This window comes from Crinia signifera, chromosome 8, assembly GCF_055691185.1.
Source record: "Crinia signifera chromosome 8, ASM5569118v1, whole genome shotgun sequence".
Classification (NCBI taxonomy): Eukaryota; Metazoa; Chordata; class Amphibia; order Anura; family Myobatrachidae; genus Crinia; species Crinia signifera.
In genome coordinates, this window is record NC_139224.1 from 101,081,520 (window position 1) to 101,104,539 (window position 23,020).

Genomic DNA, 23,020 nt, shown 5'->3' on the forward strand with positions numbered 1-23,020 from the left:
GGAGGTAGAAGTCATTGTCAAAATGGAAGTCGTTTTTGGTCAGGATCATTTCAAATAGTCGCATAAAAAGGTCTAAATTTAGATCTTCCATCTTCTCTTTGACAAAAAACCCACAGCCTAACCCACAGTATCCATTATGGACTGATTAAGCATCAATTGGCGGTTGTGCCTATAGTACTAAAACCATAATAGGTGAAGCTATAAACGGGAGTGAGACACTGACTGAGGTTCCCAATTACCTGAACTCAGCACCCAGACGAGTGTAGTTATAGATATTTATAATATGAATAAATACATACATACATACATACATACATACATAAATATCCATGGGTGCTGTATTTAAGGGTTTCAACCAACTGAATTTGGACAAATAAGTCTGTCAATTGGAGAAAAGTATTTTTTTCCCCTATTTGTATGTTGGAGGCTGGCATTCCTCCAATCAGGTGGCTGCTGATTCACAATCTCTTATGACCGCTACACACTTGAGCGCTGTCGACAAACAACTCCATTTTTTTAAGTATGAATTATTAAATAAATAACCCAGTGTGTTCCTCCCAGTGCCACAATGTTGACAGCGCCCACAAACACAAATACCACAATGTAGATAGCACCGAGGGTCATCGAAAAGGATGGAAGCAACAAAATCTGTTGGATTGGCGGCATGTGTTCGCCCCCCCCCCCCGAAAATCAGCTGTCAGCACTAGGCCCATCATGGTGCACTGTCCATGCAAGTTCAGCATACAGAAACAATTCTGCATTCCCCCAGAAAGGAATACGGCCTTTACCAAACAACCTAACATTGAAGTTATAAATCCCTACTAGTATCCACAAGCCCAAACTTTGAGTGTCCCGAAGCTTGTAAAGGCTTGTACAGAACAATAATGGTTTTAATAATTTAGTACACACACTATGGCCCTTATTCTGATCGGTGCGGCCGGATCAGAATATGCGGGCAGGACCGTGCGTCCGAAAACCCGCCTTCCATACGGATCGCCAACTCCGTCCGAACGCGGTAAGAAGCTGTCCGAACGGACCGCAAGTGTATTTCTCATGGAATACGCCTCCTCCATCTCAGGGAACCTCCCCCATCATTCGAATGCAGGACTGAGTGCTCCACCAGCTCCCGCAACCTCAGACCACACGGGCATTTCTCCGTGCAAAAGCAGGGATCTGGGCGGGCAGCTGACATCCGGCGATGTCATATGTCCGCCCCCTGCACGTGCGTCACGGCCACATTACCATACATACGCCCAGCGTTTGCATGGGAACGCCCATGAAACGCGGGGCGTATGCATATGGTAATGATCCCAAATAGCCCTTCACGCCCCTCTCCACCCCCTGATCGTAGTGTTCACATTTCAGGCGGAATTTGGCCGTACGCCCCGCTCGCACATGCGCAGAGACGCCTCTGCACATGCGCAGACACAAAACATCGGCGGCACGAACGCACGCGGATATTACCGCACCAACCAGAATAAGGGCCTATGTGTGAATGCCATCAGGTTTACTGTGGTGGAGGATAAGGGGGGGGTATGCAATTTATCTCCGCTATTTCCGACGTGGGAAATAGCGGCGGCTCCCTGTTCAATGCGGTCATTAATGACAGCCTTGATGCGGGATCACGGCAGAACGGGCCCGACTTCAGAAGCTGTCAGGACATTGAATCCCGTCTGTTGTTATGCGGTCGATCTGACCGCAAGCGGGCCAGGATCACGGCTGACGGCGGGGATCAACAGCTGTGATCCCAGATTGCATACCCCCCTCTTATGAACAGGGCCCTTCATTCACTTATACCATCATCTCCGCCCCATCTGACCTGATGCTTGGGTTCTGCTGCGAAGCTGCTTAGATAAGTATAATGACTACTGATGTATCAAGGTTTATAAACCATTTCCATGTACTGTAATGTTGTGTACTTCATGGTTATTTTGTCCATACGGTTTTTCTCTCTATGTTCTGTGTAAGGTGCAACAGAACTGCAGGAGACACTGGGACTGGTCCAAATGTTTCCCTTCTCAGTGAAATTTGTGACAAAGTGCTCAAAGGCTTCTATTAGGCCAGCGGCTACCAAACTATGTGCTGTGGCACCCTCGGGTGTGTTGGGCACTTGCTGGGCTGCCTTGGGTTGGTGGTCCATGAGGGATTCAAATTCAAGTTGATCAGTATAATATACAAAACCAATGCTTGTGGCTTCATCATAAAATATGTGGACACACAGAAGTGAATCCTGTCCATCACCACATAACTAACCCTAAGGATGACATATAAATACAATTTATTTCTCAATAACAATCTTTTGGTCTAGGGATAGACTGACAAATTCTATTACTATAGGGCAATGCGATTCCAAAAAGTTTGGGAACGACTATATTAGGCATTACCATGTACAAATGGTGATGCATTTTTGGTAATGTATTGTAAAATGTTCTGGATGTGGAGGTAGAAGCGAATTGACTAAAGGGGCTTGTAGACGATAGTAGAGGTTGATGCAAGGATGGGGAGGCAGAAGAGAACGGAGGGCAGGGGGGGGGGATGTATTACAGAGTGGAGGGCAGGGGGGAGGTATTACAAAGAGTTAATGGAAGAGAGAGCTATAAGTAAGGGAAGAAATATTGGAGTGGCATGAAAAGGGAAAGAAATAGAAAAGACTGAATATATAGAAGTGAGGGGAGACCAAGAGAAGAGCATTAGAAGAGTTATAGAAGTGAGCTGATGGAAGGAGAAGAGATATGTGAGAAGTGAGGTGTGAGGTACAGCAGAAGCATAAGAGATAGATAGGTGGTGGAGATGGGGTATTTAGTAGACCATAGCATATGGATTGTATATTCTCCCCGTGCTTGCGTGGGTTTCCTCAGGGAACTCCGGTTTCCTCCCACAAGCCAAAAATATACTGGTAGGTTAATTTTCTCCCCACAAATTAACCTTAAAATGAATGTGCATGTGGTAGGAAATATAGATTGTAAGCTCCACTGGGGCAGGGACTGATGTGAATGTTCAACGATTCTCTGTAAAGCGCTGCGGAATATGTGTGCGCTATATAAATCACTGGTAATAAATAAAATAAATTCAATAAACGGAGTGGCTTTGCTCTCTCTAGCAACCGGCATGTAATTTTAACATCTAAAGTGCCTTCCTCCTCTTTGCATCGATTTCTTTTTTTCCCATTGGCAGTAAGACACAGACTGCACTATGGTCAGTATTTCCACAGACTCTCATCAATGTGACACATGCAAAATGTATTTTTGTTACTTAACATTACAATGAAGTCCAGTAGTTATTTTTGCAGCAAGCTTAAAATCCACACAGTTAACAACATTCCCTATAGACTGTAAGCTTGCGAGCAGGGCCCTCCTACCTCTCTGTCAGTTTGTTACTACCCAGTTCAGATTTATCACTGTTTCCTATTGTAAAGCGCAATGGAATTTGCTGCGCTGTATAAGATACTGTAAATAAATAAATGACAGTTGTGCAACAGTTCAGATCTGTGACTGAAACCAAATTGCATCATTACTTATTCCTTCTTTCCCCATTTTAAACAGGTCTTCTTGTCACTTTATCTGACTGGGTCCCAGGGACCACACACTGTAAAACATTGAAGTACTACTTAATTTTTTTCTCAGTCTTATCACAATGTAAGATTCGGAGATCCCCATATGCCTCCCTACATAGCATCAGACCTCTCATGTGCCCAACTGATCTCCCCCACATATAGCATCAGATACCTCAAATGCCCATCTGATGCCCCCACATAGCATCAGACAACTCATATGACCACCTAATTCCCCTCCCCTCATACAGCATCAGACCTCTCAAATAACCACTGGATCCCCCTACATAGCATCAGATCACTCATATGCCCAACTGATCCCCCCACATAGCACCAAACCTCACATGCCCACCTCAACCCGCATCATAGCATTAGACCTCGCATGCCAATCTGATGCCTCCACATAGCATCAGACACTCATATGACTGACTACCTGATCCACCCACATTGCATAAGATACATGAAATGTCCATCTGATGCCCTCACATAGCATCGGACAACTTACATGACCACTAGATCCCCCCCTACATAGCATTAGACAGCTCACATGCCCACCTGATCCACGCTACATAGCATCAAACCTCACACGCCCACCTCATCCCGCCACATAGCATCAGACCTCACACGCCCACCTGATCCACGCCACATAGCATCAGACCTCACATGACAATCTGATGCCTCCACATAGCATCTGACCACACACACATGCCCATCTGATCCCCGCCACATAGCATCATACCACTAACATGCCATTACTGAAGATGCGTGATTTCAGAACGGGAGATGTTGCCCATAACAACCACTCAAAATCTAGCTATCATCATTCAGAAGATGCTAGATAAATGATAAATATAAGTTTAGTGGTTGCAAAATCTGCACTTCTAAAAATATATACCTTGCATACCTCCCAACACTGGCCAGCTTTAAACAGGGGCCGCACGAGGGCTGTGGCATAGTGATATGGGGCGTGACAATTCCAGCAAGGCCACTCCCTGTTTTCACCACTGTGGGGGCATGGCTAATGGCTTTCTGAGCTGTTGGCTATGTCCGCAGCACCTATTCTGCAGCCTGAGGGGCTGGGGGGCTCCCAACTGCTGCCCCTCTATACCCTTTTGTATCTGCAACAAACCAAATTGTGATGCATTCAGTTCAAATAGATTTGATGTTTTTCCATGCAGAGTAAATTCTGCTGATTTTGCATGTAGCCTACAAAAGCTGGGCAACTTTATTTTACACTGCAATTTACATTGGTGCATGAACATGCACTTCTCAGATCTATATCTCTTGCACGTTACTTCTACCACACAAGCAGTGCAGGTTCACTCGCAAAGCACATTTGGTTTGATATGGACAAAACCATGTGCACTGCAGGTGGGGCAGATGTAACATGTGCAGAGAGAATTAGATTCTTGGGTGACTTATTTTGTTTCTGTGCAGAGTAAAGCCTGGCTGCTTTTTTCGGTACTTCTTTACTTTCACGGCGCCACTAGATTAGGACAGATAGAAAATCGCTGTCATCGCGGGCATTGAATGCACTAAAAAATCGGGTGCGACGCGATGCCCGTGATTTCCCATAGGGACCAATGTTAAATTTCTCAATGGACACGATTTTCTGTTCAATGCCTCAATTGACACGATTTTTCCATAGGAAACAATGTTAAATGGCCCACAGAGGCCAAATAGGCACCCTCAAGTTGTTAACGCCACCCCACGATCAACGTCAACCCGAAGCGTGGCGAGCGCAGCGAGCCCGCGAGGGGCGGCGGTACGCGTCCTCCGACCTTTTCATGCCCTACTATCCACTAGGGCGTGGAGTGAGAATAGAATAGTGTGGCGAGCGCAGCGAGCCACCGAGCCCGAAGCGTGGCGAGCGCAGCGAGCCCCGCGAGGGGACGCGGATACCTGTGAAGCCCGCGAAGGGACGCGTTTACCTGTGAAGGTATCCGCGTCCCCTCGCCACGCTTCGGGCTCGGTGGCTCGCCACACTATTCTATTCTCACTCCACGCCCTAGTGGATAGTAGGGCATGAAAAGGTCGGAGGACGCGTACCGCTGCGCTCGCCACGCTTCGGGTTGATGTTGATCGTGGGGTGGCGTTAACAATTGTGGGGGCCATTTCACACTTGAGGGTGCCTATTTGGCCTCTGTGGGCCATTTAACATTGTTTCCTATGGAAAAATCATGTCAATTGAGGCATTGAACAGAAAATCGTGTCCATTGAGAAATTTAACATTGGTCCCTATGGGAAATCGCGGGCATCGCGTCGCACCCGATTTTTTAGTGCATTCAATGGCCGCGATGACTGCGTTTTCTAGTGGCGCCGTGAAAGTAAAGAAGTACCCTTTTTTCTTACACTGCAATATAGATCTCAGATTGAAGTACAAACCCCACCCAAACCTTCTCTCTCTGCCCTACCTACAGTGCACATGGTTATGTCCATTAGCAAACCAAGGGCCGGATTCTGGTATGTTTGGTAAGCCATACCTCCCAACTTCTGCGATTATGAAATAGGGACACTCGAAAAGGGGTGTCCCTAAAAGGGGACGGGGCGTATGCAAATGAGGGTGTGGCTTATGCTAATTAGCCGCAACCTCATTTTCATATGAGAATAGACGCTGTGCGCGTGCGCACAGCGTCTATTCTATTAGATGGGGGGTCTCCCAACTGCCACCCCCCGCAGCGGGACAATGCCTGCCGCGGGTGGGACAGCGGGACAGGACTCGAAAATCGTGACTGTCCCACTGTAATCGTGACAGTTGGGAGGTATGGGTAAGCTGCGAGGGGATGTGTAATGAACCCCCCCCCATGCCGATGCTGCAGGCGAAATTATTTGATGGTCGCCGACCTTCAAATGATTTCTCCTGGCTTCCGAAATAAGTCAGTCTAAACTGACTTTTATTTGCGTGCACCTGCCCAAATGTGCTCTGTGAGTGAACCTGAATCGGGCCCAGACTGTAGGTGCTTGATCAGGCCCAAATAGTTTCAGCAATCACCACATGTCCCATCAGAAATATCAGCCTTCACACTTAAGCACCCTACACATGGAGTGACCCGGCTATTTAGCTAAGCGACGTGCTGAAGAACGATCGCTCAGCACACATCGCGGGTGTCCTGAGATGGTTTGTGATGAGCGATCGTGCTCAGTGGGACTTTGCCTACTTTTAATAGGCAACCCACAGTCTAGGGCTGGGGTAGCCAACTCCAGTCCTCGAGAGCTACCAACAGTTAATGTTTCCCAGATCTCCTCACAGAATCACAAGTGAAGTAATTAGCTCCACCTGTGGATCTTTTAAAATGTGTCAGTGATATAATGAGTGCACCTGTGCAGCAGCTAGGTTGTCTGGAATATGTGAACTGTTGGTAGCTCTCGAGGACTAGAGTTGGCTACCACTGGTCTAGGGAAAGTCAGTGCAAGCACTGTTTTTCCCTGCGGGTGATGGGAAGCGGTCATCTATTAGAATGAACTTAGGTCTACAGTCATTAGGTCGGCCCCACTAGGTCGACTGGCAGGAAGGTCGACCTGACTTAAGGTCGACATGGGACAAGGTCGACATGACTTAAGGTCGAATTTGCATAAAGGTCGACTGGTCATAAGGTCGACATGGGGTTTTTCACTGTTTTTTGAGCCGACATGTGCCGACAGGCGGTATTTCATGCCCTACCATCCACTAGGGCGTGGAGGAGGTTATTAAAGCTGTGGCGAGCGAAGCGAGCCAGCGTGCCCGAAGCATTGCGAGCGAAGCGAGTGATGCGAGGGTCCGATTCTCATTGCCAACTGTGTCCATGTCGACATTCGGATAAAAAACGGTGAAAAACACATGTCCACCTTATGACCAGTCGACCTTCCTCATGTCGACCTTTATGCAAATTCAACCTTAAGTCATGTCGACCTTGACCCATGTCGACCTTAAGTCAGGTCGACCTTCCTTCCAGTCGACCTAGTGGGGTCGACCTAATGACTGTAGACCTAAGTTCATTCTGACAGATGTACCGATTCCCGGGTGATAGTGACGTGCGGAACCCTTTACACTTGGGGCAGTGGCTGATACCCTATACCACGGGTGTCAAACACAAGGCCCGCGGGCCAAATCCGGCCCGCCAGACCTCGTCACGTGGCCCGCGCGAGATAGCACGCAGGGGCAGTGTGTCCCAGCACCGGCCTAGGCCACCTCCTCTCACCCACACCCCACCCCACGCGCACTCGCTCGCCGGAGCTGCGGGGTTGGTTGCTGGGACTAGGACGTCACGCAGCTGGCGATCCCTGCTGGACTGCTGGTAGTAGCGGTAACCGTGTGTGCGAGGCGGCTGACTGAAATAGGTTAGTAGTGTATAGCTCGGGCTGGTCGCTGTACGTGGGGATCTCTGTCACTGAGGGTGACATTTACACACCAGGCCATGCTCTCCTCTAGTCACTGAGTGTCTATCTTGCTAGCCCACATTAAAATGTCTTTCCCAAAATGGTGTCACCTCCTCTAGCATCCCTAAGGCAGCTCTGTACCTTCTGTCCCTGTCTACCACTGAACCCTGCACCTCAATATAATTAGTACTGGATGTGGAATTAAATTTCTGCAGCATAGCTCTGTGTTTGATCGCCCACCATCTTTGTTATCGCATTATTGTTATATGCATGTCCTGTTTCATACTGCTTTACAGTACACCTTGTACAAGTTTTCTGTCATTTGTACTTTTTGGGGGACCGGCCCTTTGAGGGTGACCAAACTGCTGATGCGGCCCCCGATGAATTTGAGTTTGACACCCCTGCCCTATACTATCAGCAATTTTTCAATGCACCCCTAGTCCAAAAGCTTCTCGTTGCTTACATTTTTTTTTTTTTTATGAAATGCATCATGTGGTGGGCCTAGTTGTGGTTCTAATTGTCCACACATTTTATGATTGGCAGCCACCAGTACAGGTCCTGGGTATCAGTTTGCCATAAATAATTTGTTTTGGTCCTGGATCACCAACGTGAGGCACCCAGTAGAGCAGGGCTGGGCAACACCGGCCCTCCAGATGTTGATGAACTACACATCCCAGCATGCCTTGCATCAGTTTCAGCATGGCCACATAGCAAAACTAATGCAAAGCATCCTGGGATGTGTAGTTCATTAACATCTGGAGGGCTGGTGTTGCCCAGCCCTGCAGTAGAGCAATGCTGCACCCCAGGGTTCATAGGCACACAGTTTGGGAACCTCGAATGTCCACGAAAATGTTGCCCATTATAACCAATCAAATTCTATTTATTTATCTAGCGGCTTCTAGAATCGCATAGATAATAGGAAGATTCGTATTGATTGCTATGGGCATAATCTTCACTTCACTATAAAGTCACAATTTATACCCCTTAGAGCAGGCACGTCCAAAGTCCGGCGCAGGGGCCAATTGCGGCCCGTGATGTCAAGTGGCACGCAGCCTCCAGCCACAAGCAGGCGGCTGGAGGCTGCCGTGGGACGCACAGCACAGGACTCTAGAGGTGGGACCCTGGCGAGCATGCCTTTACCTTGCTGTCTGCATTAGTGAGGGGGTTCCGGCTGCCACTGTGAGACGTGTTTGCCGTCTTTCAGATGAGTATGTGTCCAACTCCTGCTGCTGCAATTATATATAACCCTCCACCGTGATCACAAAGACAGCAGTGTGCGGGGAGGGGGGAGCAGCAAAGGGGAAACTTTCTCCCGTACTATGGGATCAGAGAAGGGCGGTGGAGGGAGCCCAAGCATCTGTCTCCTGCAGGGGAATATACAGTGAAGGGAGGCAGTATGTGGTACATTCAGAGAAGGGTGGGCAGGCTAGGAGACATAGTGAATGGGAGCAGAGTGGGGGGGGGCATACAGTGAATGGGGTACATACAGCGAAGGAGGGGCAGTTTATGGGAATATACTGTGAATGGGGGCAGGCTGGGGGAAATACGGAGAAGGGGGGGTCAGGCGGGGAATATACAGTAAAGGGGCACACTGAATGGTGGGCAGAGTGGGGGACCATTCTGATGTGATTAATGGTTCAAAGAATGTCAGGCTGAATGGTCGGCCCCCACACATTTTCACGTCACCATATCTGGCCCTGTTTGCAAAAAGTTTGGACACCCCTGCCTTAGAGCCCTACTAATGCCTTAATTCACCCTAGAAATTACAACAATCTAGCCACATTATTCCAACAATGAAACAATATTGATTTTGAAATTCCATCAAGCTTTCCTAATTACACACTGTGTACACACTGCCAACTTGTTCCTCTTGAATCACATAGAATTACTACACTCTACATTGTGTACTACATGGTACTCTTTACCTAGAAGGGCGGCCATCGCAGGTACTAAAAAAAATCGCATGCGATGCGACCGACGCGATGACCGCGATTTCCCATAGGGAACAATGTTAAATGTCCCAATTGACCCGATTTTCCTGTTCAATGTCCCAATTGACCCGATTTTCCATAGGGAACAATGTTAAATGGCCCACAGAGGCCAAATAGGCACCCTGAAGTGTGAAATGGCCCCCCCAATTCTTAACACCACCCCACGAACAACATCCTACGACCTTTTCCTACCCCCACTATCCACGTCGGCGTGGAGTTGAGAATAGAAAGTGTGGCGAGCACAGCGAGCCCGAAGCGCGGCGAGCGCAGCGAGCCCCGCGGACACCTTCACAGGTATACGCGTCCCCTCGCGGGCTTCACAGCTGTCCGTGTCCGCTCGCCACACTTTCTATTCTCAACTCCACGCCGACGTGGATAGTGGGGGTATGAAAAGGTCGTAGGACGCGTACCGCCGCCCCTCGCGGGCTCGCTGCGCTTCGGGTTGACGTTGATCGTGGGGTGGCGTTAACAATTGGGGGGGCCATTTCACACTTCAGGGTGCCTATTTGGCCTCTGTGGGCCATTTAACATTGTTTCCTATGGAAAATCGGGTCAATTGGGACATTGAACAGGAAAATCGGGTCAATTGGGACATTTAACATTGTTCCCTATGGGAAATCGCGGTCATCGCATGCGATTTTTTGGTCGCATGCGATGCGACCGACACGATTTTTTTTCCTAACGATGCCCACGATCAAAATCGTGGGCGCCCTTCTAGGTAAAGAGTACCGTCTTTTTTCCCCCTGTTGCAAATAATCCTGCACCGATTCAAGCTCAGAAGCGCAGTTTCTCCAGTTAAACTGCTAAATCAATATTTTGTTTCCAATGCGCAACAAAAATTTGAAAGGTTCTTACATGGTCTTACTCCATAGACTAGCACGTGGTTTATTCCTTGCTAACTGAGTAACATCCGGTACCAGCAATTAGCTGCTGGCCTAATTGACTATGCCGCTTGCACACCATCCTCAAATGCACTTTTATACTTAGATGGACTACATGTTATCCCACATTTGTTTCAAGAACAGAAGGAACCTCAGAGGACCTGTCATCTTCTATGAAAACAAACCCTGCGTCTGCCATAACCCCCCCCCCCCCCCCCCAAAAAAAAGACAGAACACAGGCAAACAGACAGTATTTGTCACTTTGCTTCTGTTTCTTCCTCCCTAATACATCAGACACTAGGCAGATCCCAGAAAGGGAGTGCTGCTCTCCAACAATTTGGGAATACAAGGTCTGTAAATTCTCCTGATGATACTAACAACTGCTCCCTCTCGTATTCCATTTGCAATAATACATTGTAAGGCCTTGTTCTGTCTTTATCTGGAAAATACAGTATTGTTCCTCTTTTGTGGATTCCCCATGCCTTACAAAAGGACTCTTTCAATACTTCTAGTTCCGACATCTTCAGAACCGGTAATTCAAGGGCTACGCTGTTCCACAGCATTCCACTGCATGTAAAGTGATCTGCTGAAGCATGGGGGAATCATCAATCCCACCTGCCCCGCACTCCAATAAGGTTTGCAGGATGGGTACAGGGTCATGCTGCTTTCACATTGCAAAACGGGTCAGTCCCGGCACAAACCTTCATTTTGGGATGTTCACATCCCCACAGTGAAGCGGCAATAATGCCGGTTCGTTGACTTCATTGGGGGCGCGTCATTGGGGGAGGAGGCAGCTCTTAGATCTTTCGCTGCTCCAAGCACTGCCTCCTCCGTAGAGTGAACGGGAAATGGGACTCTCAACCTATTTAACCCGTTTCCACCACAACGAACAGGTAAGACCTCTGCTTTCTTACCGATTCAAATTGGCGTGTTGCTACCCGTTTTAGGGACACGGTAACCCCTTTCACATCGCACTAATTACCGGGTCAAACGGCTTGTACCCGGTAATTAGTTGTAATGTGAAAGGGGTATTAGTGACCTAGGGATGTTGGAAATGTCCCAGCACAGGGTTTGTGTGATATTTTAGAACTGGTGGGTATATGCGTAGGGGAAGTGGTGACATGAGAAATAGTACCCTACATATAAATGTATAGCCCTAGCTCAGGTATGAAGAAACTATGGCCCACCAGCTGCTGTGAAACTACACATCCCAGCATGCCTTGCCATAATTTTAGCATTCCCTAAGAGCAAAACTGTGGCAAGGCATTATGGGACTTGTAGCTTCACAACAGCTGCAGGGCCATAGTTTGGCCCTGCCTGCCCTAGGGGAAGTAGGTGGATCAAACAAATATTAATAACCCTTTTCCCCTGCCACAATCGCCCAGGTTGTTGCCGGGTTAAAGCTCAGTGGAAAAGGAGTCCCTGTAAAATAACCAGGGTCCAGTGATCTGGGACCCCAGTCCAGGTAGCTACCAGGGTTAGACCTGGGTCCCATCAGAACATTATAGAGAGTCAGCTTAACAGAGACTGGAGGTGATGTTATCACCAAACACCGGTAAAGGTAAAATACGCTACTAACTTTGATCCAGCCAGAGAAAAAAGGCGCATTATATTGACGTGCAGGAGGCCTGTGGACACCGAAGAAACTATTCTAATTACGTTGGGAGGCAATCAAAGTGTAATTTAGATTTTTGGGGGGCACTAGAGGTAAGAGGTACTATAAATTGGGTATATAGAGTAACAAGATAACCCGTAGGTATTTTATTTTAATTAAAAAATTAAATCTATTAAAAAAATAAAAAAAAAAATCTTTTCTAAAGCTAATTAAATGGAAAAAGAAATAAAAATACCAGGGTAGGATAATTTTTGTCATGTCATGTATGATAACATGCTTTAATACAGACATCATTTTTATATGAGAATTAGACATGCACACAGAGTAAATCTGGTGCTTATACTCCTGTGCCGAGCTGGGCTGTGCGTGTGATATGTAAGCTATGCACAGTGCACCCTTATGTCCATACTGCATGAGCCGTATAACCAATGAATTTGCATTTAGGGTTAGCAAATGCGAGACCATACTTATGATCGAGATGCTTGCGGCCTACACCCAAAGAAAGGGCTGGATAAATCCTGGTAGCAGATGGCTAGATGTGCCTTGGCAACCTTAGCATGTCCCACTTCTGTGCTCCATCCTTTCCCACTTCACTGTGGGGTCCTTTCATTATCGAGGTCTGACCTTCCCTGTTCATTAGGTATCCAACTCAAGTTGCAGCGGTGGATACGAAAGTAATTCAGTATTGGTTCAGGTCCATGACAGATGCTGAAACGTCAGCCCCAACACTGCCACTTTCCCCGGTAATTAGTAGATGAAAGGTTACACAGGCCGGCAGTGTGCCGAATTTGCATACAATGGGCAGTAGGTGGTGGAGGGCATTCTGGAATACCTTCCAATAGGAAAGCACTGAGCTCCAGAAATGAACGCCACGCGAACATAGCACCAAATTTTTGCAATTGGGTTTCCAAAATGGCCACATTGGGCTCACCAACCATGAATTGCCCATCATAATTTGTGGTAACTAGAGTTTCTGCATGTGTAACGTGTCTGTTTATCTTAACCATCCTAAACTCACTCAACTCTATTTTACCAATAACGGCTGGATCCAGGTAATTACAGCTGTCAGTCAAAGCACTGTCAAACACTGTGTTGTTACTATGGCTGCAACCCACAGGGATTCATTAAAGTGCTTCCCTGGACACAGTAATAGGAGAGCCTGTTATGTGAACTGTAATCATCAGGAACCTTTCCATTGGTTGCTGAAAGATGCAGGACAAAAGAGGCGTAAAAAGACACTGTTTAACTGGTCCATGGCAGGTCATCCTAATGGGGTTAGTAATACTGCTTTCAGACATACGCTAAAATCCTGAGATTTTTCACATGCACAATCCTGTGACTAGCGTATGTCTGAACTGGACCCAGGATTTTACTCGACTAAAACCCCAGGTCCTGCGCACCTGCATTGAACCGGGTCTAAAATCCCGGGTAGTATGTCTGAAAGCGGTATGAATGAGATAGAGTGTAGAGACTGACAATATATACAATTGTGAGTATAGGCAAGCAATATGTTTTTTGAGTTATAATATTTGAGTCATATATGCTGGACAATATTAACCCTTTGAGTGCCATGATCTGTGAAAGATGTGCAAAATATCTGCTAAAATTGCCAGCGTCGCTCACATTTGTTATGTAAATTCAAATAAAAAAAATGTGTAAAAAAAAAAAAAGATTTCGAATATAAGGTAATATCAATTATGATAAATAAAAATGTTTGCTTGGCAATTTTCACATCTATTTTGACAAATTCACTTGTCACTTAAAGGATTAAGATGCTACGTTTCCTGCCCATATGTCATCACGATCCTATTTTTTTTTTTTTTACAAATTATTCCTTCTGAAGTTACAATTTCTACAATATTCAAATAATTAAATTGTCCTCACATCCTCAATACTGGTTAAAATAAAACTGGGTAAAGGCTAAAAAACAGGCAGACCCAAGGCCCGGATTCCAGTACACAGCTTAATCATAGCCCTCTAAATATTAAACAAACGTACAAGATGGCACCATGTAAACAAAAGCCAGCCTTTATAAAGACAATTTAATGGGGCATCAATTATAACAGGACCTTGCTCAATTATGTCAATAACTGGTAATAAATAAATATTAGATTAGCTATTAATTATCCCTCTTACCTGCTTGACTCCACACTGAAGCTGCCACCATCCAGTAGTCGGATCTTACAGAACAGGATCCCATTCACAAAAGGAACTGATGATAACTCATCCAACTCAAAATCCACCCGAAACTTAAATTTCTTCTTTTTCATCATCATGAAAGCCATAAACCAGAACCAGGAGGCAGTAGGGATATGACAGTGCGTTGGAATACAAGAGATTCAATACTATTTATGTTAAACTTAATTTTCACAGTATTTTGATGGGAGAGTCTCCATATAGTAAATGTATAATTCCTGTAAAGCGGACATCTACAGAGTGCAATTTGGAAAGATTGCAGGTGGTATCAAGATCCCCAACCAGAGAGAGGTGCAAAGGAAAACAATTTGGACAAAAAGTTGCAATCCATAAAAAAGAATCTGAACGTGTCCTTGATAACGCAATTTCAAGATTTTCCCAGGAAAGTCTGTTTTACTCTCTGCAAAGTGCCATCCTCATTCCACGCTGCCCTGCAAGCAGTGTGTGGCAATAAGAGTTTGGAGCTTTTATACAGTCCACTTCCTTTTATCCGCCCTTCTCTCTGAGTCTCCTACAGAAAATTATGGCATTTACATCTGACTTGCAGATAGACACAAGAAAACTTTTGCGCATTGTATATAAAGAAAACAATAATGTATACCTCCTTCTATAAATATGTATGTTGTATGCAGATACAGGATTATCAGATGTGTTTTTGTCGCCTACTGGTTTGTTGTCTTCTATCTTTCTATAACTAATATGTTTATATAGAATGTATACAGCACACCTGTAAATGCACAAAATAAAATGTAAAAAATAATTAAAAAAAATATGATAACACCCAAGGGATTCCTTTCTGTGTAATCATCAGTCCAGATCCTATCCTAAATTTACCTGCAGGTAACAAATGCCCCCTATGTCCTGTGTACACATACACCTGGATTGTTTAATGTGACAATACTACGTGCACTAATGACAATCCTACAGGCTTCACAGTCTATGCGGGTTGCAATAATAAAGATGTCAGTAAATTATATAGCATTATATGAGTGCGATTACATTACAATATGTCCTGCAGGATCACCCACAGACAGATAGACGTGTTAATATGTGAGATCATGCAACATATGTATACATTAGAGCATGTTACATGTGTGTGTATGTGTGCAATGTGCATATATGTATTCCTTGCAGAGCACAGTCCCTGAGGGGTGGCTATATGGCTCTTGGCATATTCCTGCAGAGATCCCGAGTGTATGAGTGTCGCTATTTACAGTCCAGGAGACGTCTTTGCCAGATCATATATTTCTAATGCCGGCGGCTCTCGGTCGTTGCACAGGTCGCTGTGTCGGTGTCCCACCCGGAACGCTCTCTCCACTTTCTGGCTCCCGCAGGCTTCCGTACACGGTGTCAGGAGAAGGCGTGCTAACGAGTTCGGAAGGAATCAGGAGGAGTGCTCATGTCACACAGTGACCCCTGGCGGGGCAATCAGGCACTTCACGTCACCAAATTATCACAGTACGGATCCCTGCTCGTCAGTGTGGGCGCAGCGACATCCAGTGGTCAGAGGGGGCGCTGCAAGAAATATACGCCGCCACACAAGTGAGTGACTGTGACACATTCTTTATACATGACGGGTACTGAAACGTCCGGGTCTCAGTCATTCATTAGTCACAAATGGGGCCCTGGAACCACATACGTGTATCAACTGTCCGGTTACATTCTGGACAGAGATAAGTGTATCAGGGCGTGGTTGGAGGGGGGATGAGAGGGAGGGAGGGAGAGAGAGAGAGGGAAGTGGTGCGGGCAGAGGGGAGGAGAATGTAAATACAGAGCACAGACCCGAGCTCCGTCCATATACATACAATGTAATCACAGAATACAGACCGTACATACTGAAGAGAACACGGGATTGGGTAAAAACCGTAACGTTCCGGAATCTCTCCCAGGTGACAGCCCCCGGACCTGTCTCCCTAGCTAGATGGAGAGCCAAAGATGCCGAATGCAATAACTAGTTTGTCTTTATACATTATTGAGGCTGCATATGATGCATTACTGAGGCTGCAGATAGTACATCACAGGCTGCATATAATGCATTATCACAAGCTGCATATATTGCATTACTGAGGCTACAGAAACCCTGTGGCTGTAAAATGGTTAATACAGGAAGGGCATGTACAGCAGTGGAAGGTGGAGACTGGAGAGACAGGTATTTGGGGGAAGGAAACAAGACAGAAGCATGCACAGAGAATTTTTTTCATTGAATACTGCCCAAAGGTATCCCCCTCCTCTCTGTGAAGGGAATTCCCTCTATGTCCCTCCCAGACTCATCTGCAGCCTCCCTCCCTCTGGGCGGTGTCACTTCTCATACTTTTCTACATGTTCTCATTTTGGCCTGTTTTCTTCTTCCCTTCTTTTCTCTGCAGCGTGCCACACATTCCCTGGCACAGTTACCTATTGCATTGCTTCTCTATCCTAAGTTCAGCAGACCCCCACAGCCACAGCAACAATGATTGAAGAAATGAAGAAACTGCTGCTGAACAGGGCTCTCTGTGAGGGATCAGACACGCAAAGCAAATATGCAGAGCTGTTCCATCAGCTGGATATTAATAAGGATGGAAAGGTGGATATTCTGGAGCTGCAGCAAGGCCTCAAGGCGATGGGCATGGCAGTTGCAGCTGGCACAGAAGAGGTAGGATTTACATATATGTTACATTAGATTGCATGCTCTTAGGAGCAGGAGGCTGTATATGATCCTGCAATGTATGGACCTAATGGTAATGACCGTACTCTCATACCACTTTCACATCGCTATTGCTGGGTCAGATTTAGGATCTCGATCGCGGCTCCGACCTGGGTCCAGGGCTTTCACATTAAACCCGGGTCACCCATTATATAGAGGGCGGCCTGGGTTTAACCTTTCTTATAACCCGGATTTCACGCCGCACCTCGACCCGGGTCACCCCGGTAATAATCTAAGTCTGAGGTGCGGTGTGAAAAGGGTATAACAATTATGTATTGAATTAGAAGTGTGACCAGGAGGGTTTGCAGTCAGATTATACTGGATTCTTTTTGGTTTTGAGTATTACGAACAGTATGATCTGTGAATCAACTCACTAACATAATTTGAATGATGCAGGCCTTGGAACAACTGTGTTACAAATGATGCTAATCTGGCAATAATAAGGCAGTATACTGCATGGTTTGTGCCCTGCTCATGCTTAGTACTGCAGGCAGCCTGTATTTCTGCACTGCAGTTATCACTATGAGCAGTCCCTAGGGCTTTCTGAGATAGCCTGGCGAAAAGGTAACCCCCTCCTCTGCCGCGCGAATCCCCTTTGTAACATGCAAGGGAATGTGTATGGTAACACGTCCCCCTCACACGCGGTCACAAGGTGGAGAAATCCTTCCATGGTTGCTTATCATTGAATGATTTTTTTCAGCCTTCGGTCTGAAAAGTAAGTCAATGCTTATTGTTTAGATGGCCGCTGATGTCATGTGATGTTAGCTGCCCCGCCCCAAGCAGGCATTGCCACGCCCATAAAACACTGGGCATTCCCCTGCCCGCCCCCTTCCCTGCCCTTACTGAGTGAATGCCTCAGCGAGTGCGATAATCGCCGAAGGCGTTCACATAGGGGGTTTGCACATGCGTATATGCATGCATGCGCAGACCCCACCATTAAAAACAGGGCCGATTTCAGCCCCAAATGAACAGGTCTGAATTGGGCCCTATAGCTGGCCATAAACCAGAATATCAGGCCCGAACGCACAATTGTGATGGGTTGTGAAAGCGATTGTGTACATTATGAGGTATTTTGCAGTCGTAAGCCATTGTATGCAGGTTGTTCTAATGTATGGCCAGCTTAAAAGAAGTGCAGACCTTAGTAGTCAATAAGAACATAAACAGTGTAACCATAAGAACAATCACATTGCAGGTATATGTCTGGGCCCTACTATATAGGGAGAGATTACAGCCAGACAACTTTGCTACCTCACCTCTCAGCTTATTGTTACCTGTGCTCTGTTTTACTATTTCAGTTACTATATTGTTCAGTCCTGTGTACCCTGTATTGTTCTAATGGGTGCAGAGGCGTAACTAGAACTTTGTGGGCCCCATAGCAAAATTTATAATGGAGCCCCCCCCGGCAATGCCCATTACGCATTATGTGACACACTGTAATGCCCCTTACAGAATATGCTACACACCATAATACCCTTACACAATATGAGACACACCGCAATGCCCCATACACATTATGCGACAAACCGCAATGCCCCTTACACATTATGCAACACAACGTAATGCCCCTTACACAAAATGTGACACACCGCAATACCCTTACACCATATGCGACACGCCCTAATACCCTTACACATTATGCAATGGCCATTACACAATATACAAAACACTGCAATGCCCCTTACACAATATGTGACACACTGTAATACCCTTACACAAACACAGATAAACACATAAACTCAGATCAACACATAGAGATGGAGATGGGCTCAGAGGGGGCATGGAGATGGGTGCAGAGTGGGCTATAGAGACAGGCAGAGGGGGCATGGAGACAGGCATAGGGGGGTATGGAGACAGGCAGAGGTGGTTATGGAGACAAGCATGGGGGGAGGTGGGGACAGAATCATCAGGAGCTGGGAGGCCTTGGAGGAGTAGAGGGACTCGCAGCATGCTTCTGCTGCACTTTTAGGAGGAGCCAACATTGTGAAGGGGAGATTTCAGTGAGCTGTTCGGGTTAATTAAATATAGTAGACTATGCCCCTGCTGCTGTAAGATTTAAACAAGACGGCCTCCGCTGCCCGTCTCCCCTCAAAACCTGATGTGCGCAAAGAGCAGTGTAGAAGGGGGCTGACCGTGGACTGTGCCGCTAACTCACCGGGACTGCCACTGCAGATCTCACTAGGAAGAGGACGCGGGGAATCACCGAGATAGTTGAGAGACACTGCACCCTCCATCAGTCGCACCGTTGCGGAGCTACCTCCGGTTTCGTGAGATGATGACATCATTATTATCATCATCATCATCTCGCGTCTCTCTCCAAAATAGACAGCTCTGGAGCCAGCCAGGTACACACGGGATACCAAACGCGTGGCAGGCAGTGGCATAACTAAAGGGTTGAGGGTGCAGGGGATAGCCTGCTGGTCTGCCGGGCCCCCTAAGACTCCAGGCCCCATAGCAATTGCATCCCCTGCCCTATAGTTACGCCACTGAATGGGTGCCATATGTAAAGGCCCTCATACACTAGTCTGACTTGTCCTAAGGACAAGTCGGACCAGTTTGCACTTGAAAGACCCCCTTCAGCTCCCCGGGAGGCTGCTCACGATTTGGCACTTGATGTGGCAAATTATAAATGCAATAAATCGCATGCGATTTATTGCATGTATGTTCCTGGGGAGCTGGCATGGGGTCCGTGGGGCGGGCAGGGGGTCCCTGTGGTGTGTGGTGGGCAGCGGGTTCCCTGTGGTGCAGGGCGGACAGTGGGGTCCCTGCGGTGCTGGGCATTAAGTCAGCAGGTCCAGACTGACTTATATTTACTGGCTTCCGGGTGGCTGACATCATGGGACGTCAGCGGCCCGCCCCCCGGCACATCGCGTCACGCGGACATTTACATGTAAACAACAAGCATTTGCAAGGGAATACCCATGAAACGCTAGGCTCTCCCATGTCAGAGTGCCAGCCCACCATGTACGAGTGCCACGCCGACAGTGCAGGTCGGCGAGGGCACTCAGACAGAAGCCCTGCACATGCGCATATGACAATCTGCGCATGAGCAGATTTTTTCCATCACTCCCTGTGCGAACGTACGGGGGTGCTCGATAATTAGAATGAGGGCCATGGTGTATCATGCGATCCTGCCCCCTGGGAAGCTGCCGGTGGTACAAGGGGGATTGCCTGCACCCTCTCCTCTCAGACAAGTCACAGTAGTGTATCGGCACCTTAACCCCACAGCCACTCAGAGATGGGGTATACTGGTCCCCAACTGGTATACGATTAGATGGTTATCCTCAAGGATCCACATGATAGTGAGCAATGTGACTGGGGATAATTCATATTTATAAGCAAATGTAATTGCGATTTTCTAGGCTATGGAGTTGCTAATGTTAGCAAATAAAGCTGCGGCCCATGAATGAAACGAGTCACTCACAGGAGTGTACACATTCACAGCCTATACGCACCAATGGGGAACATCGAAGCTAAAGACTGGTCTATGACTATGCAGACTGTGCACAGCAGTGGTCACTCAGGTGCCACGTCTTTGCACGTACAAGCTTGCAGCCATCAGCAGAGACATGCCCCATACACTTCTGTATTGTTACATTTACAATAAATAATTTGTCACTACGCTATTTGTCACCTCCTCATTGTAGCACCCCCATAAGGCTGCATTTACATGCACCAGAACCTCACAACACTGACATAGCCACATCCCCCCTCTCTATTACTCCATTACTGCGCTGTATCATCCACCCCGTATTATAACCTAAGATCATTGTGTTCCATAGACTTTGTCTTTTAAAAAAAATGAACACGTTAACATGCATTGTTTCTCACCCATATGCTATATACCTCTAGGCCTTGAAGTATTTCCTACAATTAGACCTCTCACCATTTTAGTAGGCCTCCTCTAAAGTGATTTCTAGTGAGTGAACTGGAAATATCATTGCCTGGTTCCTGGCAGTTGTGTTACAGGATCAATAGCTGCAGGGAGTGGTGATACAGGGATGACGAGATTGGTGACTTTTCTCCCTTTGTTGTACTGGCAGACATATCTTCCACGCCTCACCAAGACATAGTAAGGGGGGCAGACCTTGCACTGAAATAATGTATGTTTTGGGTTTACATAGCTAAGAATATTAATTAAGTATCCATATTTTGTAAGTCCACTCTTCCTAGCGACCAGGAGAAAACGTGATTTTCCGGTAGCCTTTTGGGAGAGTAGACAAGTATGGTATGACATATGCTGTACCTGGCTCATACTCTTATGGCGAGAAATGCCCCTGGTGGAATACATGCATGTGATTATGGGGTTTTGTTTGTTTTTAGGACTGCAGCTCCACATCAGCGCCCCAGGCTCTGATACTGTACTTAGCTTGTATATACAGCAATGGGTCAGTGCTGGGGGAGATTCTCCTGAAGTGCTCTAAGTAAAATAATCTCACACAGAAATAGTTTATTTGCACCAATATGTAGACCTGGAGATGAGTACATTTTGGCAACAGCAGCGTTTGCATCACAACACTCACTGGGCCTAATTCCCACCTGATCACAGGACCTAATTCCCACCTGATGTTCTCAAAATGGGCAAAACTGTGTGCACTGCAGATGGGCCTAATTCAGACCCGATCGCACGGCCACGATTGTGCAGCGGCCAGTGATCAGGTAGATGCCGCCTCACTATAGTAAAATCCCGTCTTGCAAAATAATATGTACGCCGTATAAATAGATGTGAATGGCTAGAGGAGACTTTGCAACCATGCAACAATGTCTAAATCCATTCCTAAGACACTCACCATCAAATTATTTTTTTCACTGATCACAGGCTCAGAGTAGCCAGAGACTTATGCTGGGTACACACCAGGACGACAAGGGTCCGATCCCATCAATCTATATCCAATTCCGACTGATTGGATGTAGATTGTGTGGTGATTGGGCTCTTTTCTGTCCTGTTCTGATCTGATTCCAATTGGATGTGCGGCCCCGCGGGTCGGACGGTCGTTATTCAGATCCTACCTGCAGCAGGTAGGATCTGGAAACGACCATACACCCGGGTGCGGGTCGCCATCATATCGGAACCCGCTCACGGTGCACATCGTGTGCTCCGCGTGATCGTGAGCCGGTCGGACAAGACACTGATGACCCGCTCACGATGTGCATCGTGAGCGGGTTGTCCTGGTGTGTACCCCGCATTTCTTGGCACCTGCAATTAAATTAGTCTGATGACGTTACACACCCTCTCCTAACACACTTTGGCACACTCGCTTTTTGCACTGACACTCCCAACATTTTTTTTGTCATGCCTGCGGTTTCCTTAACACTCCCACTAACCTGCCGGTTACCACCCCCAGCTGCCTACTTTCTGTCAATCACCTTGTGAATGGCTAGCAAAGAAAAAAAGGACCAGGCTTTTATCGCAGAACTGTGTCGTACACGCGCATTGTGAGTCATATGCATGTGCGTTTATCGATAATTGGCCACTGTGCGAAGTCACAGCCATGCAATCAAGTCTGAATTGCCCCCAATGTAACGGGTGCATAGATGATTAGATTTGGGTGGATTCATTTGTTTCTGTGCAGGGTAAATACTGGCTGCTTTATTTTTACACTGCAATTTAGATTTAGGTTTGAACACACCTCACCCAAATCTAACTCTCTCTGCACATATTACATTTGCCCCATCTGCAGTGGTCATGGTTTTGCCCATTTGGATAAAAATCTGTCATTCGATCAGCTCTGAATTAGGCCCAATGTCTTA

General features: G+C 46.8%; 2 protein-coding genes across 5 annotated transcripts in view; one reads left to right on the forward strand and one right to left on the reverse strand.

Moving 5' to 3' along the window:
* EEIG2 (EEIG family member 2) overlaps positions 1 to 16,199 on the reverse strand; it is a 51,374-nt gene extending 35,175 nt beyond the window's left edge. Inside the window, exon 1 of one of the 2 annotated variants that reach the window (XM_083156894.1) lies at positions 14,530 to 16,199. In XM_083156894.1, coding sequence (XP_083013020.1) covers positions 14,530 to 14,678 — 149 coding nt within the window. In that variant the 5' untranslated portion in view covers positions 14,679 to 16,199. The remainder of the gene's footprint in view (positions 1 to 14,529) is intronic. The other variant, XM_083156893.1, reaches the window with a different exon arrangement.
* The window catches only part of SLC25A24 (solute carrier family 25 member 24), a 52,584-nt gene continuing 45,575 nt past the window's right edge, over positions 16,012 to 23,020 (forward strand). The window contains exons 1-2 of one of the 3 annotated variants that reach the window (XM_083156891.1): positions 16,012 to 16,131; positions 16,956 to 17,221. In XM_083156891.1, coding sequence (XP_083013017.1) covers positions 17,039 to 17,221 — 183 coding nt within the window. In that variant the 5' untranslated portion in view covers positions 16,012 to 16,131; positions 16,956 to 17,038. Of the gene's footprint in view, positions 16,132 to 16,326; positions 16,479 to 16,955; positions 17,222 to 23,020 lie in introns of those variants that run through there. The other 2 variants (XM_083156890.1, XM_083156892.1) reach the window with 2 other exon arrangements.